The 24891-nt window shown below is 46.0% G+C and overlaps 1 protein-coding gene across 3 annotated transcripts; it reads right to left on the bottom strand.

Moving 5' to 3' along the window:
* On the bottom strand, positions 1-23049 carry CD34 (CD34 molecule). Of its 3 annotated transcripts, none has more exons than XM_014859417.3 (8): positions 22657-23049; positions 12656-12826; positions 11758-12011; positions 10637-10717; positions 3054-3204; positions 2752-2804; positions 2248-2412; positions 1-1689 (listed from the first exon to the last, which is right to left on the bottom strand). In XM_014859417.3, the coding sequence occupies exons 1-8, from the start codon at positions 22733-22735 to the stop codon at positions 1675-1677; spliced, it is 969 nt and encodes a 322-aa protein (XP_014714903.1). In that variant the 5' UTR covers positions 22736-23049; the 3' UTR covers positions 1-1674. The 3 variants fall into 3 exon arrangements, with proteins under 3 accessions (XP_014714903.1, XP_014714901.1, XP_044614186.1); XM_014859415.3 differs by having other exon boundaries at positions 1-1544; positions 22657-22940; XM_044758251.2 differs by having other exon boundaries at positions 1-134; positions 22657-22938.
* Positions 23050-24891: the final 1842 nt, after the last annotated feature.

Genomic DNA, 24891 nt, shown 5'->3' on the forward strand with positions numbered 1-24891 from the left:
TGTGTTTTGGTATCACTTTAATTACAGTATTTACACACACCATTTTTTATTAAGAAAAAAATCCACCCAATCTTCCTATCTCTGGAAAGCTCTCTTTCCAACCGTCATTGAAATCAGGATCCTTGCTCACCCCTCTGGAAAAAAAAACAAAAATAAAAACAAGGACCTAGGTCACTCACAGAGGAGGTGGCTTGTGGTGAGGGTCCTCTGGAGAGTCCTGACCAGATGGGGGTACAGAGCAGTGAAGGGGGGCAGGGTGGGGGAGGATGAGACAGAAAGCAGTCTGCTGGGGGACTGAGGCCACAGCTCAACCCAGGAGTCAGGGGAGGGAGGTGGAAGCCATTGAGATCTGAGGATAAGGCCCAGTCTGGCCAGGTCTTAACGTCAGAGCAAGGGGATTCCTCAGAAGCACACAGGTCAAGAGGCTTAGCTCAAAGATCTGGTCCCACAGTCCTGTCCACTCTGACCCACATGGAGAAACAAGAGCCCAAGCAGAGGACTTATGCAGCCCCAGAGAGACCAGGACTGACTGAGCTGTTTGCTCTCACCCGTCGGCCCCCACATGTGGGGACAGGTGTGTCCACGCATCCCCACCCTGTCTCCCGCACACACAGACACAGGACATTGTTCTGAAACTTGGAGCCCAGTTCCAGAAACAGCCAGAAAACTGTGCAGGCCTCTGTACACAGATGGGGGAGTGGGGGTGGGGACTGGAGACGATGATATGAGGCGTTCCAGGAACTCAGAGGGCAGGAGGGAAGCTGGTAACGGAATCCACAGTGACTTGGAGGAGAGGTAAGGGAGGACGTTTAAGACAACAAGTTCTTCTGGCTATATCATTACAAGGGAGCATGTATAAAAGGTTGCTTTGGCTTCCCTTGAGTAGAAAAAGAAAATACAAGGAAGAGGCAGTAAAAAGGCAAAGCCTCCTGGGAGGAAATTGTAGCCCAGAAAAGCCCATGCTTTCCCCTGGGAGTTCCTGCAGAGAGGCAGAGGAGGAGGGAGAGGAAGGGGCCCATGCGCGAATGCTGCAAGATCATCAACCCCCCCCCCCCCCCCACCGGGAGCTTCTCTGCATCTTGCCTTTTCCCTATCACTCCTCTACTCAAAGAAGACCCGGAGTCTGGGTTCAGGAAGCTGAGTGTGTAAAGGGCAGGGGTGATCTGCCTCTTCCCAAGGTGAAGAGAACCCCTCAGCCTGGTGCAGTGCAGGGCCCCAGGAATGGCCTCGGAGGGTGTGTGCAGTGGGAAAGGGTAGAAGGTAAGAGATGGCACCTCCGGGATGGAGGCAGCACGTGGTCAGATGCAAGGAGGGGCTGCTTCCCTGGACATTGCCCAGCCTTGCCCCACCCAGCCGGGTCACAATTCTGTATCAGCCACCACAGGTTGTCTCGCTGAATGGCCGTTTCTGGATGTGGCCTGGCCGGTCCCGTTCTCCTGAGCCCCTCGGTTCACATTGGCCTTTCCCTGAGCCTCAGAGGAGGCCCCAGGGCCTGAGCTATAGCCCTGGCCTCCACCGTTCTCCGTGTAACAAGGCTCTTCCCCCTAGACAGTGCATAAATAAAGGAGCATTATCTGGTAAGCAGGGGAGTGAGACACTAGTGGGGGAAGGAAAGGAGGAGGGAGATAGGGCGTTGCAGCTGCATGTGCAGACTCCTTTCTTCCTGAAGAGTGGTCAGGGCTCCAGCTCCTAGAGGAGAAAGGACAGAGGAGAGGAACCACACCATGCCATTGCAGCTCCATAGCCAGCTCCCACAAGAAACCAGGCAGACCCCAGGGTGAAACTAGTCCCTAGAGGGGGTAATACGCCAGAGGCCAAGAGTTAAACCCCAGCCTTGTCCTTTCTTATCAAGATCACTTCAAGACCAGATTTTCCTTCCACATGTCCTCTTCTTGTGAGGAAGTTGGCACTGTGAGTGTTTAATATGCTTGCAAATAAGTGGCTGATTTAGCAGCCTGTTCTGGTTGTACCCAGCTGAACTATCCCAGGGAAAATAATAAATAGATGACATGAACCATCTGCTACCACAGTGAGCAGGTGGTCTGGGCCTAGTTAGTGCCCTTTCCCCAACCTGCTATATATTGTTTTGACTCTTGCATGGGTACAATATGTGCATGCACACATATCACTGTGTAAGAGCACAGAAGTGCCTTTTCTGGTATTTTTCCTCCCCCTCCATAACATTCATGGACCTCCCAGAGGACCACTGTCTTCCTCATTTCCTTTGCCCTGGACCCCAGAACTGACCAGCCTTTCTCCTGTGGGGCTCCAACTACGGCGATTCATCAGGAAATAGCAAATGAGGCCCAAGACAGCCAGCAGGATCCCCGAGGTGACCAGTGCAATCAGGGTCTTGCGGGAATAGTGCTGGTGGCTCCCAATATGTTGTTCAGTGAAGTTCTGGATCCCCATCTTGAAGAGAAGATGCAGAAAAGACAGCCTGCTACTTGTGGAACGTGGGTTCTAAAAGAGAAGCCCAGCCCACACTAGACCCCTATGTGGGACCCAATAGTGAATAAACACAAGAAGACATTCACCTCAGGGATTTTCTAAACAGGATTGAAAACTGATATCTCTCAATTAAGCCATACCGTAAAATTTTGGTTCAAGCATAGAAAGGTGAAGACTGTCAAAGGATGGATAGGTAGGAAGTGCAGGTCTGGAGAATATAATTACTTTCTCCCCTACTCTAATTATAATACTCCCTTGACCCAGTATTCCCTCTGAGACTCACCATCTCAGACAACTTACCCTGCTCAGGTCAGACTTGTGCTTTTCCAAAAGCTGGAGCTTGCTGGGAATTTCTAGAATTAGAAACAGGGGTTGCTGAATCTAGAAGCTGGACCAACTCATCCTGCTCTACCCTCCTACACTATTCCAGAAGATGCTCTGATGACCAGGGTGGTCCATCTCGGGAGAGCCTCTCCCAAAGTCAGCCCTGCCCTTCTCTCCAGCATCTGCACTCTCTGAGCTGAGATGTCTGATTTCTACCCAGGCTCCTCTCACCTCGGCCCCACTCCCTCCCTAGCCTCCGAGACAGACGTGCCCCTCACCTGTTTTGTTGGCCAAGAACAGCAGCAGGCAGCGAGGCGTAACCTCAGACTGGGCAAGGAGCAAGGAGCACACCCTAGTCCCATTCTCAGCCTGTTCTTTCTCACAGAGGATTCGAATCAGTGCCTCTTCATGGTCCTTTTTAAAGTCCTCCTGGGAAGAGAGAGATGAAATTACTAGGATTTCCTGAACTGCATCTAGAGTCTCAGGCAATAATTCTGATTCAAGTCACACTATTACCCTCTAAACCAAAGAGATCCTCTTTTTCCCTAAAATTCCAACTGGAAAAAAAAATACTGAGAACTATATATGTGCAAAAACACAATAAGAAAAAACTCAAAAATTTCCCAGTACCCAAACATATATCTACCAGTGTCTTAGGTTGCACTGTAAGATGTCAGAGAACAAATTTAAGAAACATCATCTTATTTAAGGATTGTCTATGTACACACATACTATTCAAATTAAATTCAAAAGAAATTGCCACTAACAGAAAATAGTAATATTGCAATAATAAGGAAGAGGAAAATTCTTTGTTTCAAGGTTACAATGGCCCCTTGGAGGAAAAGCCCAGAGAAGCAAGGAGAGGAGACCAAATCTATGACTATACACACAACGGGATCCTCAGTCCCTTCCCTCTTACTTTCAAAGGGGTCCCACAGAGAGCATAGCTCAAACTGAAATGGTGTTTCTGTCTGGTTTTCCATACCCCTTTTCCATTAAAACCATGAAACTCAGTTTTACATGAGGCTCATAGATCTTTCCCCAGGATGGTGACTGGCCCATAGGAATCCGGAACTCAGACTCAGAAGATAAATTCTGCTAATTCTTCAACAAGATGAGTTCCACGAAAGGGATGAATTGGAAGCGCTGGCTGTGCCCTTCCAACATCCTGTTCTTGTACCCCCCAGAATTTGTTCCAGCAGCCTCCGATCAGAGAGGCCTCCCCTGCACAGGAAAGGAAGTGAAACCAAGACTCTCTCCTCTGTCCGGATGGCAGATGGTGGAGGAGGAAATGCCTGAACAGCTCTGACAACCTTCTTGTTAGGAGAAAACTGCTGGGGCGTGTGAGGGCCATCAGAACTGAGCCTCTGTGGAGGAGAAAGCTTCCTGTTTGTGGGGCAGGACTGCTCCTCATGGCAAGGCCAGAGGGCCCTCCCAGCTTGGAAAGCAGCCTGGGTATTTTCCTACTGCTTTAAGGCAGGAAAACCCAGGCTCCTTTGCTCCTGCACAAGGCAAGGTCAAGACTGGCCTCAGGCCCCAGCTTTCTTCTATCAGTTGGAATTTGAAGGAGCTCAGTGAAACTCACTGGGCTTGGGTGAGGCCGGGAGAGCAGGGATAGCTAACCTCCAGGTCACAGAGAGATGAGTCCAACAGCAGCCTCAGAAGGCCACCAAGAGTCAAGGTCACAGTGAAATGAATTCTCAGGCCACTGCTGTTTCACCTCTCAGGAAAAGGATCAATTTTGTAGGTCTCCCAGTAAGTCCTTGGATAGAGACTTTGCTTCTGGAAAAATCTGGCACTTTAAAACAGCATTTGCTGTAGGTAATCTGGGCACCACATTGGATCTGATCAGCAGTCTCCTTCCTCTCTTGGCCCACTCCTCTTCAGACAGCCTTACATGGCTTCCTCCTGGGCACCACACCCTCCCTAGCACCGTGCCTTCTGGATGAGGAGGAGGGCAGTCCCTGCCTGGATGGCTCCGGGCTTCCGAAGTATCTCTGGTTGAAATATATCTCCTTTCTGAGAGAGGCGGAGAGACAGGGCTCCTGCGTAACTGAACGAGCCAAACAAAACGGCACCCTCCTCAACCTGCTGATCCTAAGAAGCTGCACTTCAACCAGATTCAGCTGTTCTGACATTTATCAAGCCCTGACTATAAGACACTGCGTGAAAACCTCTCTGCATATGTCATGGGTGTGTGTGTGTGTGGTGGGGCGGGGGGATGTGAGGTAGCTATGAATTCTACATGGTCAAAGCTCTCAGTTTGCATGCATGACAATTAAAAGAAATGACACTTCCTATGTCTTAGGCACTGTTCTAACTGCTTTCCACCTATTGACTCACTTAGGCCTCACACAGCCCTATGAGCTAGGTATTATTATCCTTCCTATTTTATAGATGAAGAAACTGAGGCACAGAGACAAAGAGGTCACAGAGTTAGTTACATGGTAAGTATCAAAGAAAGGTACAATTAAAGTGCTTTAGACATTCAAAGGAGTGAGTGCACATCCGGTTTGGGGTTTTCAGAAACATCCCAAGATAGGCCTAGAAGAATGGGTACAATGTGTGCAGGAGAAGCTCGTGGAGAAAGGCCTTTGGACCGGAGGTGCCACCCTGAGGGAGCCCAGGCATGTGAGAGCACGTGACTTTCACAACCCTGGTTGCAAAGACAATGAAGAACACCACCTTCTCCTTTGGATTCCCTATCCTTCAACACTCAACTCAAATCTAACCTCCTCAATGAAGCCAGTCTTATCTGCCATCAGATTGGGCAGCGACCTTTGCTCTGCTATTTACTAGATTCTCTGCATGTTGTGCAACTAGTCTGAACGCCAGGTTCCTCAGCTGATGACTGAGTTACTGCGGTGATTAAAGAGGTGTTGTATGAGGAGTGCCCAGCAAGGTGTTTGGAACCTCATGGGCACTGGATAAATGGCAGCTATTACTATTACTGTTAATAATTGAAATGCCTTATAAACTATATCATCTAGAATCCACTTTTTGATGTTTCACCATATTCTGCCTTGCTGTTATTGTCATTTCTCTCTGACTAGACCGTAAGACTCCTTAGTGTGAGAAGCAGGTGTAATTTACATAATTTTAAACCCAGACTACGCTAAGCATAGTACCAAAGAAACAAAAGAACTCCTTGAACTGTTGTTCTACTTAACATCCCAACTGGTTTGTCCTCCACACAGGGTCCCTCCACCCCTTGGTTAGTTTCTTGGACTAAATTCAAGGGAATAACAGCAGCCAACCTCCCACTCTGGAATCTAACAGCATCGGTGAATTGTGTTTCGGCCTGGAGAGGAGCAGGTGGATCCTGAACAAAGCACAATGCTTCTCCGGATGCTTGAAATAAACATCCTCCCCCAAGAGAGGCTGTGGGCAGACATCATGGGAGAGTGGGCAGGAGGAAGCCACAGCCTGGCCATTTTGCTCATGAGAATCAGAATTGCGAGCCCCTAACTACGTGTGCTCACACATGTTACTTTACAAAAATAATAACCACAATAATAAAACCAACTAACCTTTCTAGAATAGCATCTTCAAACTTTGCAAAGACTCTTTGCACATTAAAGCAGCATGTAAGCATTGGAGCGTTGAGGGGAACAGGTATTTTTCTAAATGAACTTTAAGATATTTCCCATGCTGAGATTCTAGGACCAATCACCTCTCTCTCTCAATAATTTTATTTACTTTTTGGGTGTGAGTTTGACAGTGCAGGTAAAACCCCTAATTTCATAGAAAGACTAGAGTAGTTAAAGAACTTGCTACAAGTCACACAACAAGTGGGCAGCTGACCAAGGACAAGAAGTTAGGCTGACTCTAGATCTCAGGATCTTTCCAGGAGACATATTGTCCTCATCAGTCCTCCATCTGTAAGCTATTTTTTTCTGCATGGAAACTGACCTTTAGTGTTTGCGCAGAGGGCAAGGAAGCCGTGGGCTGGGGATATGATCAGGAGGCGGAAGGCAGTCTGTCTCAAACGATGTCAGTGTGACAGAATAACGGTGATGGGAGCTAGCTGAGTAAACACAACCTCTGCATATAAACACATGTGGCTCTAAAGAAAGGTAGTTCTAAAAGAAAAATTGGCGGGCAAAGGACTTGAACAGAAATTTCTCCAAAAAAGATACACAAATGGCCAATAAACACACGAAAAGATGTTCAACATCACTAATAATTAGTAAATACCAATCAAAACCATGAGAAACCACCTCATGCCCATTAGGATGGCTACTATCAAAAAACCCAGAAAATAACAAGTATTGGTAAGGACGTCGAGAAATTGGAGCCCTTGTGCAGTGTTGGTGGGAATACAAAATGGGGCAGCCACTATGGAAAACAGTATGGTGCTTCCTCAAAAATTTAAAAATAGAATTACCATATGATCCAGCAATTCCACTTGTGGGTACATACCGAAAAGAAATGAAATCAGAGTGTTGAAGAGAGACTTGTATACCCACATTCATAACAGCATTATTCACAACAACCAAGAGGTAGAAGCAACCCAAGTGACCATCCATGGAAGAATGGAAAAACAAAACGGGTTATATACATACAATGGAAGATTATTTGGCCTTGAAAAGGAAGGAAATTCTGACACACGCTACAACCTGGATGGACCTTGAATGCTTTATGCTAAGCGATATAAGCCGGACACAAAAAGATAAATACTGTATGATTCCACTTATATGATATACCTAGAGTAGTCAAATTCATAGAGACAGAAAGCAGAATTGTGGTTGCCAAGGGCTGGGAGGACGGAGGAATGGGCAATTGTTTAGTGGATGTAGAGTTTCAGTTTTAGAAGATGAAAAGTGTTCTGGAGATTTGTTGCCCAATAATATGAATGCACTTAATACTACCAAATTGTACACTTAAAAATGGTGAAGGTGATAAATTTTCTGTTGCATGTATTTTACTGCCATTTAAAAAATTTTTATTTTTGGTGGATTCCCCTGGACAGATGGGTATAGCATAAGAGAGTAAAGTGATCTCACATTTTGGAAATTATTTGGGAAACCATAATCAAAAAAAGTAAATTAACCTGACACTGCAGCAGAGAGAAGAAAAGTCAAACTTGGAGTGATTGGTTCTGCTAATGAGGGTTCAGAGATGTCGTAACAGGTGCTTGAGAAGAGTGTGGGATCACCTTCCCTCCTCCTTGCTGATACAGGGAATTTCTGCCTAGAGGTCAAGGATGGAAAGCAAAAGGAGAGGGGTTGGGATATAAATGTCTACAGAATGCACGTACAGAAGGGAGGCCAAAATAATCCACATAGCGAGAGCTAACATGTTGGATGCTCAGTAGGTAGCAGCGCAGAACAAGTGTCTGGAGAGCTAACAGTGCATGCGAATATCTGTTATGGGAATATACTAGATGCAGGAGTATGCTAAGTAACATAAGTACTCAAGGATGTGATGTTAGGGGAATCTAAATCCTTCATGCTTCTCATTAGGCTGTGAGTAGGGCCTGAGTTTCCCACGGTTAGAACCAGTACCTTAAGGCCCTCTGATACCAAAAGTACAAATGCAATTTAAGGAAAATTAGCAGGCTCTACACTCCTCCCAGCCTTTGGAACAGCTTGATTATCAGACAAGCATGCAATAAGACTCAAGGAAAAGGAATCTGGGACACATTCAGAAGCTGTGGCTAAAAATTCTGGAATGAGGATTGCTGACTGAGGAAAAATTACCTTGGGGAGGCACTGCTGCTTGGGGGCTGGGGAAGAGAAGCCCTCAGGAAGAAAAGGGGATCAACAGGGGTAGAAAGACTAGGGAAACAAGAGCACTACCTAGGTGTTACCATAGAGTGGATTCATGGCGGGCAGTACAGAGCCTTCTTAGGATATTGGAGGGGCTGCTCTCTTTCCACATTGCTACTCACAGATACTCCCCAAATCTCGGGGGGGGGGGGCAGGCCTTCTCAGCTGGGGCACAAAACAGATAAGAGAGAGAAAGTGACCACAGCACAGTAAGAGGAGTTATTTCTGGAGTAGCAGCAAGTTTCTGGCACTTGTCTTGTATGATGACCCTAGTTAGATGTGAACTTTGAAGAGCAACGGGCAGACAGAACGCTCTCCAGTTATTTCTAAATTGTTGGTACAAAGAATTAGCATTCTGGCACAGACCTGTGTGATGATAGGAAAATGAGTGCTCAATCAAGACGATAGGAAAAAAAAAAAGGAGATGGTCCTTTTCCCTAGCTATAATCAGCAAAGGGCTTGGTAATTTTTTTTTTTAATGAATAGAATTGGAAATCTAGAAAATCCAGCACTAGAAACACACAGAGTGTTACTAGTATACTGTATATTCATGTTTAAGTTAACTGTTTTGCAAATTGCATCTAGTTATTCCATTGTGTAAACTTATGTGTTCACAATTCCTGTTGTTTTTACAAATGCTGAGTTAAATAATTCTCTTAGGTATAATTTTAAAAGATCTGTAAGTCAGAGCGACCCAACTATAATCACAGGTAAGATATCGGTAGTCAGAATGGACAAAATAAGTACCTTAATCCCCTCTACAGACCACAGTCTTTACCCAGGCCCTTCCCAATCTACATATGTCACACATCACATTTATAGTTCCCTTAAATAGATTCACAACTTGTAGGAAAATGTTTTTTTCTATAAGTAAATATCGCTCTTCCTGTCATCCCATCCTTCATCCGGAGCCTTGTTGCTGTGAGGAAATTGGATTTACTGAAACAAAGCAAGGAGGTCTGCTATCATCATTAAAAATTAACACTCTGCTGTACAGTCTTACCAATGCAATAAGACATGACACTGAAACAAGAGGCATAACTACTAAAAAGGAGAAAAACAATACATGGTAGTAGATAACACGCTAGCTTACCTTAAAAACAAAAAAAAGAATCAACTAAAAAACTCCTGGAATTAATAAGCAAGTTAAAGAAAATGGCTAAACCCAAGATAAACATTCAAAACTCAATTAACTTTCTAATAGACCAGAAATAATCAGTTGGAATATATAATGGAAAATCTGTACTATAAATAATCTTAGGAAATCCAAAAAACCTACAGGAAAAAAATTTTTAAACTAAAAAACAAGATGCTGAAGAAAAGACCAGAAAAATTAGAGGGATTTCAGAGCAGTTTTAATAAAAATTTTAATGGCTTTTTTTTTTTTTGATCTTGACAAGATGTTTCTAAAGTTTTTCTAAAAGAATAGATGAAAATGCTTTCCATTTTTACATTGCAATGAGCAAAGACCTGTCTGGTTGGACACTAAAAGTACTGTAACGTAGAAGTATAATAATTTTTAAAAATTTAAAACAGGCAAAAAAAGACAAACTGAACGAGTACAATATCTCTGAAGAATATGACTTGGGATATATAAAAACTTAATATAAGCTAAAGGAAGCATTCCAGTCAACAAAGGAGGGGGTCATTCAATGAATAATGTTAGGAAAAAAGGTTATATTGAATATACAGAATTACAGCAATAGAAATTCTATATAGATTAAAGAGTTACATGTAAATAACAATAATAAATGAATTGGTATTTTAGGTGGCTAGTTTATATTTCTCAAAGAACTTTCTTAACATAGCAGCAAACTGAAATCTGACCATATGTATTAAATGTACTGTAGAGAAGGGAAAAAGTAAAAACTAAATTTAAATAAAATTGTCTTTGCCTTGTGTGTCCACCAGATGGGGCCTCTTACTCCATAAACCGAAAGCTCAGTATTGGAAGTAGCCAGACTATGCCAAGCTCCCCTCACCGCCACCAAAGTCCGGTCCAGTCCAAGACGGCTTAAGGATGTTCAGAAGGGATTGTGGGAGGAGAGGGAGGGGAAGGAATTGGGGGGCGGGGTAGGCGTTTCACTTACACAGCTGGAGGTCTCATTCCGCAGCAGGCAGATACCTTGAGTCAATTTCACGTCTTTGACGGTTAAACATTTGATTTCTCCCTGTATTAAAACAAAAACAAAGTAAATAAGCCAGTGTCTTTGCTCCTCATTTCTCCTCCGCCTCTTTTTCAGTTTGATTTCTGTAAGCTACTCTTTTAAGAGGTTTTAGAGAAAAGAAAATTTAAAATTTGTTAGGGGACTAGAAGTTTATAATAATCACGCTCTGTTCCTCCATCTCATCCTCTATCCCTCTCAGATACTTGAAACTTTTGTTACTAGCCTGGACCTATAGGCAAGTAGCTATTTGCAATCTTGGTAAACGTTGGCTTGGATGATGCAGAAGTGGAAAAGAGGAGGATCTTTACCCATTTGGGCTGTTTTCCCTCCAGTGAATTATAAACTTGCAGTAAGGCTATACAGGCAAATAGATAATGAGATGGCCAGGCAGATGCCGGTGACATTCATTTTCCTCCTGGCCCCTAGGATATTCCAGATCCTATTCTGGCTCTTATAAAAACAGAAACCAGGCAGCTCCCCCCGCCCCCACCATGCCTGCCCCCAGCTTCCATGCCTTCTTCGTGTTTGTTGAAAGCTCTTGACAGCCACAGGCCCCAAGGCTGAGAAGTGCAGGTTGACCTCACCTCCCTGGTCTACTCAGTTCCTCACTGCCTCTCTATGCCTGGCACAACTGCCAAACCCTCTCACATAGAGGAAATGGTATTTATCTTAAACATTTTGGGAAAAGTAGCCCCATTAAGTGGAGGATGGTTTCCAAATATGCCCAAAGAAGAATGACTCTAATCAAAGCCCAGACCAAGAGGTGCTAGAAAGAACCACAGAGGATTGGATGGATCTCCAAGGATCCCTTTTACTATCCACTCCCTAGAAATGCAATACCCATGGCACAGATCAGCCTTGCCACCTGACTCCTCCTCCCCTTTCTATCCCTTCCAGCAATATTAAACTACATATTTTTCCATGCTAATTCCTCCATGATCCAAATCTCATTGGTTGGGATGAAGAGAGGTTGAGGGGAAGACAGAGCTTGAATACATATGAAATGAGGGGGCAATCTGCCATTTTTGGCCCAATTCACCCACCTTGATTTTAGTTTGGGTAGGAGAAAATGATGTAGAGGGTTTAGTGGAGTATGACACGGGGCTGGTGCTATTGTCTAGGGGATCTGAAACATTTCCAGGTGACATGCTGGTCTTCGATGTCATCACTGAAGTTGAAAAGGTGAATGGAGTGGAAGACACTGTGATGGTTAAAGAGCTCTGTGACTGGATCGAAGAGGTCATGGTTTCAGGGACTGAAGTGATCGCAGAGGTAGATGTGAAGTTGACTGTTGACTCTGGAATAGACCAAAACACAAGTGTGCATGTGTGCACGTTTGCATAAACACACATACACACACACATCTCAGTTCACTGTCTTGAATGAAGACCTTATAAATAATGACATAGGCATGGACTTCAAGCCAGAAAAGGGAATTTGGGGTAGTAAGAGTTACTTCATGTCCTAACCCTTATCAAACTCACTTCAAGCCAGCTGTTGGAACCATTGCTATAATCTAGAATGTATTAGAGGTGCCCTCAAGATTTCAAGACTGAGCTGGATGCTGGTCTGCACTAGAGAAGTCGAAGAACCTCAATTAGAACCCATGCACAACCTCCTTCACTTAGAATAGATCAGAGATCTCTAGAGAGTCCTCATATGATCCTTATTTTATTACTAAGCTGAACTCAGCATGAGAGCAGAGGACAAGGAGTATTACTGATCAGGATCAGCTGCCATGGCGTTTGGCCTGAGGAAGCTGTCACTATAGGGAGAATTATCTAGAACTTACTTCAGTGTACCCTAAGCATGATGCCATTAATACAAGGGGCTCGTATGTTTCCATCTTTGGGGGAAGTGAGGGGTAGTAGTCTGCAAACATTCTAATGCTCTCCCCAAGCACCAGCAACATCCTTCTGGGGCCTGAGACAAACACTCTACCTGAGATGGCTGCTGTGGTCCCACTGCTGTCCTGAGAGGAAGGGTGGACACTTGTACTTCCAAGAGTACTTGTTGTTATGGTTTCCTGGGTGGATGCATTCGTATGAACAACTGAAATAGCAGGTGACCTTGTGGCAACAGCAGTCGAGTTTTCCTCTGTGAATCCAGAGGCTATAGGGAAACAAGGAGGGAAAGTCAGAGCCTAAATTGTCCTGGAGTCTCATGACATCACCTGATTCAATTTCTTGACTTCAGGCAGAATCCATCTGGAACAATCCCTTGCTGCCCCTGGCAATGTAGCAGCAAAAAGAACATCCTTGTGTGCAGACGACTAATTTCCCACTACTAGATTTTTCCTAGGGAAATAGAGAAGGAAAAGCTTGTATGCACCAAGTATCTGGTATAGTATTATTTATAGGAGGGATAACTTGGAGCAACTAAATGAACTACAGTAGGATAAATGTCATATGCACTTAATGCACCATAATCATTACAAATAAAAAAACTATGAAAACTATAGCAACATGAGAATATGAGACAATGTTCATAATATGTTAAGTAAAACATTAAAATATAAAATTACACCTGAATAAATATTGCAAAGATCTAAAATGTGAGGGAGGATCAGCCTCTATTTCCTTTTTAATGTACCCTTTCTCTCTTTTTGTCACTCTCCATCCAATATATGCACTCTTGGAATCATTGCTAGATTCACGCCATCTCTATGTGGTCTCCTTAAAAATCTTCTATCCTTCCCAGAGTTCCCCATTCTCAAACTCCCCTCATTCTTTCCCTCATGGCCTTCAAATCAATTCTCCCTTCCTCTGGCTGAGGAACTGCAGCAAACAACCCCAAGATTTCTTTTAGGGAGCTCTGACCTAGGAATCCAACTGGTGGACTAAAGAACATGAGGCCTGGTTTCTCGCCAAATGTAGCAGGAAGATAGAGAGCTTAGTTCTGGCTCTGCCACAACTCTGTAATTTAATGTGTGTGTGTGTGTGTGTCAGTTTACTAATCTCTAAAGTGAAGGTCTTTCCTATTTACCTTACATGGATTGTTGGGAGAATCAAGGAGATGAGAAATGCTAAATTGCTATAGTATAATGTTACTGGATCTAGTTATTCTCTGAAGATCTTCCTGAGGGTCCTCGCCCTTCCATGTTTCCTGGGATTCCCAGCAGTGCCATCCTTAGACCCAGGGAGGAGAAGCTTCCTGTCTGGACCCTGCGCTTCAGAGCCCACACTGTGTTCCTTCTCCTGCCCTGCCCTTCCCCAAACCATGAGGAGTCCATGGGGCCAACAGGGATATACCTTCTCTTCTAGATCATACTTTGGAGACCAGAAGTCCTAGAACTTGCACAAATGGCTCTTTCCTCACTTGAGGACCCGCATGGGCCTTTTCTCCCAGTCCATCCTTATGAGGGTGAATGGCAACACCAGGGTGTGCACCTCTAAGCCCTAACAGTGGTCAAAGGGTGGCTGTTTGTAGGGAGAAGCGTTAGAACTTAAGCATGGCGGGGGCGGGGGGCTGTCCCTTACATGCATGCAAGATTCCCTACAGTGTGGGCCAGTTCATGGGTAAGACAGGACGGGTGGGCTGGGACCAAGGGCTGTCTCTTCCCGCTTAGCCACATCGTGGCACTGAATTCCAAGACTATCAGAATCTCAAATTCACACCTGGCTTTCCAGGTGGCCATGAAGGTATGATCTTCAAGGTAAGAGGATAGAAGATATTTTATTTATCAGTTAGTTGGCTTCATTTATAACTCTGAAGTATTTAGACATATAGTATGTGGGTGTCTATCATGCTCCTGGCTTGGGTCCTATAAATGTTAGACCCAGGCCACCCTAAAGCTTATCTATAAATTGTCCTGATTGAAATATAGCTCTGTATTTTTCAAAGATTTCCAGGTAAACAGCAATGTAGAATGACACCTCTTCTTTCATTCAGCATCAAGAGGGAAGTTAGGCTTTAGTTTCAAGGCAATTAACCTGGGCCAGGAATGTCTCCCTTGAAGGTAGTGACAAGTCTCACTCTCCCACGTCTGTCTCCCTCCCTAACCTTCTGCAAGTAGACTGATGTTAATGGTGAGCACAACAATCATATCTTAATATTATGTGGCAAATGAGCAGGAGGAAAAAGTGATATTACTATCTCCCTTTGAGAGATGAGAACTTGAATTACCAAGGTTTTGGCCAAGAGGGAAGGCCATAGTTCATGTGGGGGCAAGAAGCAATGAGGTCACTGAGGTTGAGCAGACTCTTGTGTAAAAGTAGCAAAAGTGGGGCTGGCCCGGTGGCGTAGTGGTTAAGTTCGCACGTTCCGCTTCAGCAGCACGGGGTTCACTGGTCCCGATCCTGGGGGCGGACATGGCATCACTTGGCAAGCCATGCTGTGACAGGCGTCCCACGTATAAAGCAGAGGAAGAAGGGCATGGATGTTAGCTCAGGGCCAGTCTTCCTCAGCAAAGGAGAGGAGGATTGGCGGCAGATGTTAGCTCAGGGCTAATCATTCTCAAAAAAAAAAAGAGTAGCAAAAGGGTTAGGGGGTCTAAACTGCTAAGGATCAGGATGCAATCTCCGCACCTCTGCAGACAAAAGGATGCACCCCTGTCTGGCTTAGGTGGGGGGTGCATTTATCAAAATAAAATAGATGGGGAAGCATATCTAATCTTTTTGTGTGCTTAAATAGACCCCTCTGAGCAATCTGGCCCTAAGGTATGAGTTCATTGTAGGGGGCAGGTGGCAGGAACATTTCGACACTGACATGAAGGATCAATCCTCTCAAGGTATCGTTCCAAAGTGCCACTGGAACTCCCCCTTGGCATCGCTCTTCCTGCCCATCCTTTCCTGTTCTTCCCCCAATAAACCAACTTCTGGGAATCCCATCTGGCTTAACCTAGCCTAGCCCTTTTCTCTCCGCAAAGGAAACTGGGCCTGGCTGAGGTGATGTCATGCTTTTGAACCCCCTCCCCAAGAGCCTCCTTCACCCAGACAAACAGTTTTGAACTTTTCCAGATGTGAAGAGAGACCTGCTGCTAGTTCTGAGAAAAGAGGTGCCTGTGCCAGATGAATGAAGCAACCCTGGACCCAGGCCAGCTACCGACCCACTGAGACTGGGCTCCTGGCTGCAGCAGCCTCCTCCCACCCACCACTGGGCCAAGCACTGAGGAACAGGTAGCAGGGTCCATCTGCAAATGAGGATGGGACCCCCACCTCATTCACGTCCCTGAACCTAGGGTGGGCAGGGAAGCCTCTGAGACCCTGGAGAAACAGGACAAAGAGGGAGGGCAGAAAGGCAAGGCTGAGCAATGGGGTATGATGAGCCACCGTAGAGCAAGGGACACCTCGGGAGGACCCTGGGTGCCAATCCTAACTTAGGTGCTGCAGTGCAGGGACCATCAGTGAGGGAGTCTCAGTGTCACAGGCTCTAGGGCTCCCTTTATGGAGCTCCCATGAAGAGACTGGGTCTTGGAGGAAGGACATTTGTAAGAATCAAGGCTGACCACATGTCTCTTTTTATCCTGTCTTCCCACACACATAGCCATGGCATTAAACCATCAAATGCTGACCTTTCTTTATCGGAGCTTCTGATCCCCAACTCTGTATGGGAGTAATAGCAGCTTACCAGTCAGATTCTGAGACAATTAATGAAGCCTCCACTGCATTCCACTCTAGACTGAAGGAATAGTCCTTACACCCAACCCAGCAGAGGATTATAGTGCAATTTAAAACAGACTGAAAGGCTGTCTTCTGTTGTTTACTTCTCATTCCATCTTTATTAACTGTCTCCCTAAGTACCCTATTTGACCCTAGGTCTCTATTTAATCTCAACTCAAGAACTGGGAACAAGAGGAGGAGACAAGGTGTTAGGAAATTAGCTAAATGAAGATTCTGAGAAGCCAAATAGATGTCACAGAATTCACGTAGTAAAAGGCATGCATTTAACTTACAGGAACTTATTCAGAGGCAATTATTCTTGTTTTATACACAATTCTAACAAGCTTGGTTATCTGATATCCTAGCTAAAGCTAAAAATTAGAAAGAGACTATTAGAAGCAAAAAATAAGGAGAAACAACAGCTAAAAATGAAGAAACAAATAAATGAGAAACAGACATAAGTATCAAAACCCACACTAGTCTGGAATCATTTATGGTAGGAGTAAATAAATATATACATCTTAATAAGCGTTAACAATGTCACTTAGTTGCACCATAACCAAATTATTTTCATGATACAGCTGAATCCATGAAGGTTAAGTCCTCTTTTTTGGTACACTAAGGAAGCAGAGGTCAATATAACACATTCAAAAAAGATTTCTACCTACAATTAGTAAGTTGAAGATTCTGTTAGTCTTTAAAGGGAGGTTACAAATTCTCAGAGATCCAGAAAGCTCTGCTACCTAAATAACTAAATTCTCGTACTTTAGGAGACTGTGTTTTCCTGTACTTGGTATTGTTTTTCACAGACCCTCTTAGTTTCAGGTTTTTGCTGGTGCTCTTTCCTGATCTCCTAGCCGGCCAGCCCCATTCTGCCCAACCTTTCAAATTCTAGCACCTGGCCCAAGAGGAGTTTCTTGGAGGAGTTCCTGCATGTTTCAGCCCATCGAGATACAGTACTAGGAGGAAGGGACACGCTGGCCTCTGCTGGAGCTCACAGCCTGCATTGATGAGAAGACAGCAGAGCCTCAAAACCAAGAGCTTGGGCTCTGCCATCAGACCATGCTCGAAGGCTTCTCTACCATGTTCTAGCTGTGTGGCCTGGGGACACTTTGTCAACTCTCTAAACCTCATCTGTAAAATGGGGATAAAAATGGCTCCTAGTTGTTTGGAGGAAGAAAGGACATAAGAAATTTAAAGCAGTTAGCGTGTCTGGTAAACGCTCAAGAAACAGTGGTTATCTTTAGTATAGGCCCCCTTCCTTCTGCTTCTCGGAGACCTTAAGATACGTATTTCCATCACTTATCTGGCACAAAATCACACACACTGTTTCCTGAGTACAGCTCTTGTCACCTCAGTTACATTATAAATGCCTTGAATGCCAGAGCCATCTCTCATACTCATTTGTTTTACTCAGAATGCTTAGCATAATTGCCTGAGGTCAGAGTAAGCACTTGGAGAAAATGACCACCGTGTCAGGTGGGTTCACACCAACCACCTCCAGGTGGATGGTCTCATTCAATGCTATATTTTAAAAGGGAATTTATTACATTAGGAGTGTCTATGGGAGGAAAATCAGAATTAGGAGAGTTCTAGAAACCAAGTCGTATGGTTGAGGGCCTAGTATTATTTCATCTAGATTAAGGGTTGTCAACTACAGCTGGTGAACCAAATCCCACCCATGGGCTGTTTGTTGTATGGCCAGTGAGCTAAGAATGGCTTTTACATGTTTAAACTGTTGTAAAATAAAACCCAGTAGAATATGTATCAGAGACCACATATGGCCTCCAGAGCCTAAAATATTTACTATCTGGCCCTTTACAGTAAAAGCTTGCTGACCTCTGACGCAGAAAAGAAGAACTTGGGGGAGGGAAAATAAATGACTTTCTTCAAGATTCATTTCACTTATTTATGCATTCTTATTTTTCACAAGCACCAGTGATGTGCAAAGGATGGTGCTCAGTGCTGTGCGGACTACAAGAGAAGAGAAGATTCCTTAGGTGTTAGTGTCATCTGAATTTCAATAAATCCCTGTCCTCCAGGAGTTTATAATCTAGCGGGGCTGACTAGAAAGGTCATTAAGAATTGTTCAGGAAGAATGATCAGATTAACTCTGTGACAGCTCAAAGAATAGAATTAGAATTAATGATGAGAAGTTACAGGAAGGCTAATTTCACAGCATTACAAACAAAGTTTAGAATAATGGAGTTTTTTTTTTTAATGGAATGAACTATTCTGCGAGATAGTGAACCACCCAACTTTCCTGGGAGCATTCAGGAAGCATCCTTGTTATGCGTCGCCGTGAGTGTGGGCCCTGCTGGACTAGAACAAAGAACTCGGCTGATGCTTTCCCACGCTTCAGAGGCTCAGCTGAGGTGTGAGCACAAACCAGGTGTCTGTGGCCTGAGAGTTCCCCGCGTACTGACACTTCCCTTTCATACTCAAACAGCACCACTTATGGCGAACCCCAGTATCCTGAGCTTTCTCTGGGGGCCTGCGTTTCTCCCAGTCACCTCTTCCTCCCATTTTCCTAATTGCCACTGACTCCTGTTTTGCAGCTCTGTGCCTCCCTGTCCTCAGGCTGCAGCACTTCTCATTCTGCACTACTTCACCCTGGGCTAGCCAGGCCCCCGTTCCTTTATCCCCACCAGAGCACCACTAACATAAGGCTAGCCTGTGTGTACTGCAGGTTTGAGAACATGGAATGAGATTACAGCACGTCCCAGAAAAGACAACAGCATAACCTTGAATTCTAGACATTACTGTGCTAAACATCATGCCGTACCACAAGGAATGTCTCCTAGCCACGTCTTGTCCACCCTCCACTCACCACTGTTCCTCTATTGCTCCAGATACCTTCCCTCCTCTCTCCAGACTCTTTCTAGGCTCTGGAGTCCTTTAGCCTTTTGTTTCTTGGGCCCATCAAATATAAAGTTTCACTTTGTTTTATCATGCTCAGCAATTCACCCTCCTCTCTGCCTCTGCACAGCTGAGGCTTGTCCAGGGGTCTAGGCTTTCTCACCCAAAGACTCATCAAGGCCTTTTTGTAAACAATGGAACAAGCTACCTAAAGATGCCCCTCCCCTAGAAGGTACCAGTTGTGGGTTCCCGGTTGGTTTTTTCCCCCCTTGAATCAGGAAGGAACAGACTTCCCAATCAAGCTAAAAGGCCTTTTCCTTTAGTCCAAAGGGAAGTGATTCATTCCCTGGTGGGCTCCGGAGTGTAGGTCCTGGCAAGTACACCTGATAGACATCCCCATCCGTTTGTATCTCCTTCTCCCAAGAAGCAAGCATCCTCCTCCTGAGCAAAGTCAGCAGCCCTTGGGACTAAAAATCACAGATAATATGTTTTTACTTCTTAGCTGAGAAGGGAAGAGATTGTTCTCAATAGAGAAGTCAAAGCCCAGAAAAATAGGGAAATTCTGCTCTGGCAACTCTGAACACTTTCTTTTGGAGGGCGGTGTTTTAGTTTGTTTTCCATACCTTCACATTTTCTCCACACTCGGGGCTATTTAATTAGATCAAGCAAATGCAAGGAGAAGGGGAGGCCGGGCACCCTGAGGGTGGAGCTGGGTAACCAATGCAGCCCTGAAACTAAGCCCAGGCGCTCCAGCCCAGGGTCTAAAGGAAATCGGGCAGTGAGACCTTAAGAAGTGGAATCGGTTCCTCCTTTTTGTTTTTGTAAGTCTCTGCGCCTGGGTTTATCTGCTGCAGTTTGGCACTTCTTGCCCTCAGCTTTTGGAGACAAAGACTCAGAAGGAAGGAGGACAAGTGAATGAGGAGGCCCAGGAGGTGGAGCCAAAGGGATAAGAGAAAGACGCCCAGGCGTGTTTGTGTTTTATCAGTCAAACAGGAATGCTGCTGAAGGCTTGCATTTGCAAAGGTTGTGCCAGCTGGGTAGGCCTTACAAGGGGGAGCACTGGGGACCACTGAATTAGTCAGAGGTCCCCAAGGCTGCTCCTCCTCGGTCGCCATGTGGCAGAGATTCAAAGGGTGGAGTCCTCTCTCCTCTGGAAAATATCTGATAAAATTCTTTTCCCTTTTCTATTTTATTTTCCCCTCTTATATGGAGCCCCAGACAGGATATGGGTGTGGGGTCAGCAGGCACGAAGGACCCAAAGGAAGAAGAGGAATGTGAAGAGGCGGGACTAGGGGTGTTGCCATGGAGAGCGCAAGGACAGGCAAGGGAGAGCTTGGAAGAAACAGATACCCTGGGCCTGACAAATGGGGTTCCCTAATGACCTCGAAGGCTTCTCTTCCCAGCTGGTGGTGTGGCAGTGCTCCCTGATGACCTCTTAGCCCCCACCCTGACTCTGGTCACCACCCAAAGGCACTCCATCTCCAACAAAGAGAGTCAACTTTTGGTTGGCTGCTGTGCCCATCCCCGTGACAACTTCTCACAGGGACAGAAAAAGGACCTTCCCAGAACAAAGCTCTTTGTCGGGGTAAGTGATGAGAGAACCATGGAATCCCCCTCTGCCCTAAATTTTCACAGTAACAATAGCACAGAATTTCTGCAAAGTCCCTTTGTTAGCATTTCAAGATACGGTCACTCATTTCATTTATCCCACAGTGTATTGCAGGACAGAAAATGACTCCTAATATTAAAAACCAAAACAAAAAACAAAAACCCTAGAAAGCTCTCAGGGAAGGCATAAAGCTACAAATTGGCCCAAGTAGTCTGGCAAGATTGAGAATAGGGACCCATGCTCCACCCCTCACCCCCAAAGCTGAGACACTGACATTCTCAGCCTATCAGCCCAAGGTTTTGCAGAGGTTAAGTTGCTTCCCTCACCCCCAGTACTGCAGCCAAGGCGAGACTGAGACTGGCCAGCTAAGGAAATAAGAAAAGGGTGGGCCTCACTGGGCCCAGGACCAGGTCATCACCAAGTTGTGTAGCCAAAGGAGAGTGGAGCATCTGATGGAAATCTGAGCCGCTGGGCAACTCACCCCTGTTATGAGGGTGCAATCTAGCACCCAGGGGAGTTTTCTAGACTAGGGCTTCAACACCTCAGCAACAGCTTTTTCCCTGCCTCCAAGGGCATGTCTGGGGTCGCCAAACAGGTCCATCCAGAGCCTAACTTAGAGCTTCCTCCAGCTGGGGGTCCCTCTCCAACTGGGTGGACCCAAAGTGGGATAGCAGAGGAGACTGAGAGCAAAGAGGCCAAGCTGGCTGGCTCAGGTCACTTTGTGGGGCCATGGTGGGTGGCCTTTAGGATGTAGTAAGAGCAAGGATTTGGGAGCCCTAGAGCTGGAAGCAGAATTTTGAGCAAAAGGGAGAACAACTTACAATGTTTGAAACCTTCTAACTGCAATGAAATGAGATGGAGAAGGTTATACCCAAATGAAAGCAATTAAGAATAAATATTTATTGAATGCCTTTTTTTTTTTTTTTTTTTTTACCAAAGTGAGAGCAAGAGCTTAAGAAGGGCATGTGCAGATGAGTGGAGGAGAGTCCACTAGTCTGCTGACCTGTCTACTAGTTTTAGAACTTGGACAGGGGTAGGGGAAGAAAACTCCCAAATGTAACAAGTTTGAGTTTGTGCCAGGGTGAGGGGTTGTGGTGGGGAATGGGAGGCAGGGCGCAGAGCGAACTGCATCTACCACCACTTTCTCTCCAGTGGAATGAGTGTGGATGTCGGAAGAGGGAGATGTAACTTAGCTTTCCCATCTTAAATGAAATAACTTTCTCACGGACTGTTCTTCAGTCTAAACTCCCCTGGTCACCTGACTCAGCCGGCCTCCTGGGCATTGGACCTGGGGCCCTGTCCCAGGTTGGCTTCACTCTCATTTCTTAAATGTCCAGTTCTGGCTCCCCCTGTCTTGGTGGTCGGTGGGCGCCTGTGCTCTTTTCCCAGCAACCCTTCAGGCCACAGCTTTCTGAATCAACCATCAGCCGCAAAACTTTCCTGCTTCTCTCCTCTCCTCTCTCCTGGTTCAAACTCCAACTTTGCGCTCCGCACCTTTGGCAACGCGAAGAGACACTGGCATCTTCAAAGCACTTTATTTTAGAAACAACTCGAGCGAGTCGCCCTGTCCGACTCTGGGAAGCCGAAGTCGCGCTGCCTGGCTGACACCACGGCTGGCTCCCTCTCACAGCGTGGTCGCCTTCCCTTTCCGTCCCACCCCCACCGATTCCCAGGTGAGGCGCTGGTCCCAGTTGGGCTCGGTTCAAACGGCCCTCGTCCCACCAAAGCCAGGAGCAGTCGTGGGCGTGGGGGCGTGGGTTGGGGCAGGGGTCCCTTCCCTCCGCGTAATTCTGCTCTGCGCGCTACGTCTCGGGGAGAGCGTCGACCCTCCCCGCTGCCGGTGGGGCGGGCCGCGACGCGCGGCCGATACTCACGCAGCAAACTCAGCAAGCAGAGCGCGGTCCAGCCCCGCGGCATCCCGCGCCCCACGCGCGCGCCCCTGCGGACCAGCATCCTTCTCGAGCTGCTCCCGAAGAGATGCACAAGCCCAAGACTCTGCTCCGCCCGAGCGGGACGCGCTGCTCCCGCCCCTCCGCCCGGGAGCAGGGTGGGCGATTCTTGCTTTTTCCCCACCCCTCCCTCTCTAGTCCTGGCAAGGCCGGCCCCTCTTCTTGGCTGCGACTAACGTGAGCTTCCCCGTTTAGTCCCAAAGGCGGAGGACGTTCGGAGGGAGGCTGGGGTTGCCGCCGTCGAGGCCAAAAAAGGTGGAGGTTTGTGCGGTCCCAGACATCTTGTTCAACTTTATAATTGAGGCCCCATCTTACTTCTTCGAGTTCAACTTCCACTTAACTTTTAACCTCTTTGTGTCAGCCTTGCTGGTCGCCAAGGCAGGGGCAAGATTCCTCTGATTTTTTTTTCCCTGTCCTTTCCTTTTTGTTTTTCTTGATTTTTAAGTTTGAAACAGAAATCTACCGTGAGGACCTGTTTACAAGTGTGAGCATTTTGCTACTCAGGTGAAACTTACCACGTGTCCAATCGGATGCATTTAATTCGAGTCATACAGAGATTGTGCTGCATGTTAATGAAGCATAAAGAGTGAGCAGGACACATAAATGGCTGTAATTATTCATTTCACCCGTCCTAAGCATCCTTGTCGATTTTTCTTTTCACTTTTTTTCTGGCAAGATCTGTCAATTTGTGTTAATTTGGAGGGGTTTTTCCTGTGACCATCCCCATTTTCCCACATAGTTTGATCCTAGTTGTCACCATCATCATAAGACAAAGGACTCCCCCAGCTCCTGGGATGCCTTCTCTCCGGCCATGCTCTCTCCAGCCCTGAATCTGAGATTCTCAGGGCTTCATCTTGCCCCTCCCCCCCCCCCGCCCCCACCGCCATCAGAAAAAGGGCTTCTCCTGACTCCACCCTGAACTACCTGATGGATCCTGGAACTCCTAGTCCTCACCGGTTGTTCTGGATGTTGGTAAACTGACTGCAGAGATTCTGAGCTGGGCAGTCAGCCTGCTCACAGACTGAATTGGGGAGGTAGAGACTGGAGGAGAGAGGAGCCAGGAGGAGACGATGACGGCACCAGGGAGGCGATAAGATAAGGTGCAATCTGGGAGAAGATGCACTGAGATCTTCGGTGGAATCACAGGATGGCGAATACCCAGGCCCAGCTCTTCCATGACGTCTGTGCCACGTAGCTCAGAGAGGGAGAGGAAGGTCAGACCAGCACCCTCTGATCCTTTCTGATTTACTTCTCTGCAGACCCTCTAGCATTATGAATATAGGTTTATCTTTATGGCCCTTCTCTGACCTACTATAAGTTTGGTTTGCACAAGAGAAGGGTGTCCAGGTCTAAAAACAAACCCCCAAACTCCCTCTTCTGATCTTGTTGTCTAACTTTCCTTTAAATAGGAAACAAAGCCTTTCATCACATAATAAAACCAAAGGCTTAAGATGCAAATTTGATAAAACACACTGTATGGTATGAATCTGTTCCAAAGTGCAAATAGTGATTGATCTGACCACAATGTGATCTCAAGGGCCTGCAGCTGAGGACAGAAAGGGCTACAAAATACATATTTAAATCAGGCTTTTGTCTTTGGGACTCCCAATTAACAAAGGAGATAGCTCCTCCCACCTCCACCCCAACTCTCTCAGCTCCAGGAGCTGGGTCTGCTTCACACCCAGTGAGAGGCTGTGAACAAAATGTGGGGTTGCAATCCTTGCTAGATACGAGAACCAATTTGACCCACTTGGCTCTTCCTGCCCAATAATTTCTTCCGGTTACTTCAAATGCCATTTGTCTCCCTTAGCTGGACCATGGGAAACAAGAAAGAATTTGTCTCTAGCACCTGAACTTCTTAACTAGCTTTGGGGCCGGAGGGGAGAGGGAATAATTCTATGGAGCAGAGCTTCTCAAAGCATGGTCTACACGGAATCATGGGTGCTTTCTACTTTTCATAGGCATTCTGTGTGACTCTTATACACACTAAAGTTTAAGAAACCCCAGTTTGGAGAGAAGACATGCTAGGTACAAAGTGGATGTCAGACTGCAGGGAGGGAAGATAGGACTAGGGGGCGTGGGAGGCTGACAAATTCCTTCCTCTGAGAAACCAGAGCTGTTTCTTCTCTGGCCTGCAAGGCTGTAGATGGTACCAGAACT

This window comes from Equus asinus, chromosome 25, assembly GCF_041296235.1.
Source record: "Equus asinus isolate D_3611 breed Donkey chromosome 25, EquAss-T2T_v2, whole genome shotgun sequence".
NCBI lineage: Eukaryota > Metazoa > Chordata > Mammalia > Perissodactyla > Equidae > Equus > Equus asinus.

What these genes read in the sequence shown, in the direction of transcription:
- CD34 (XM_014859415.3), bottom strand. Translation starts at nt 22,735, where the DNA reads ATGCTGGTCCGCAGGGGCGCGCGCGTGGGGCGCGGGATGCCGCGGGGC. An exon ending in GTTCTTGGCCAACAAAACAG is followed by an intron (nt 2,805 to 3,053) that starts GTGAGGGGCACG and finishes TTCTAATTCTAG; the next exon opens with AAATTCCCAGCAAGCTCCAG. An exon ending in ACAAGTCTGACCTGAGCAGG is followed by an intron (nt 2,413 to 2,751) that starts GTAAGTTGTCTG and finishes CTTCTCTTCAAG; the next exon opens with ATGGGGATCCAGAACTTCAC.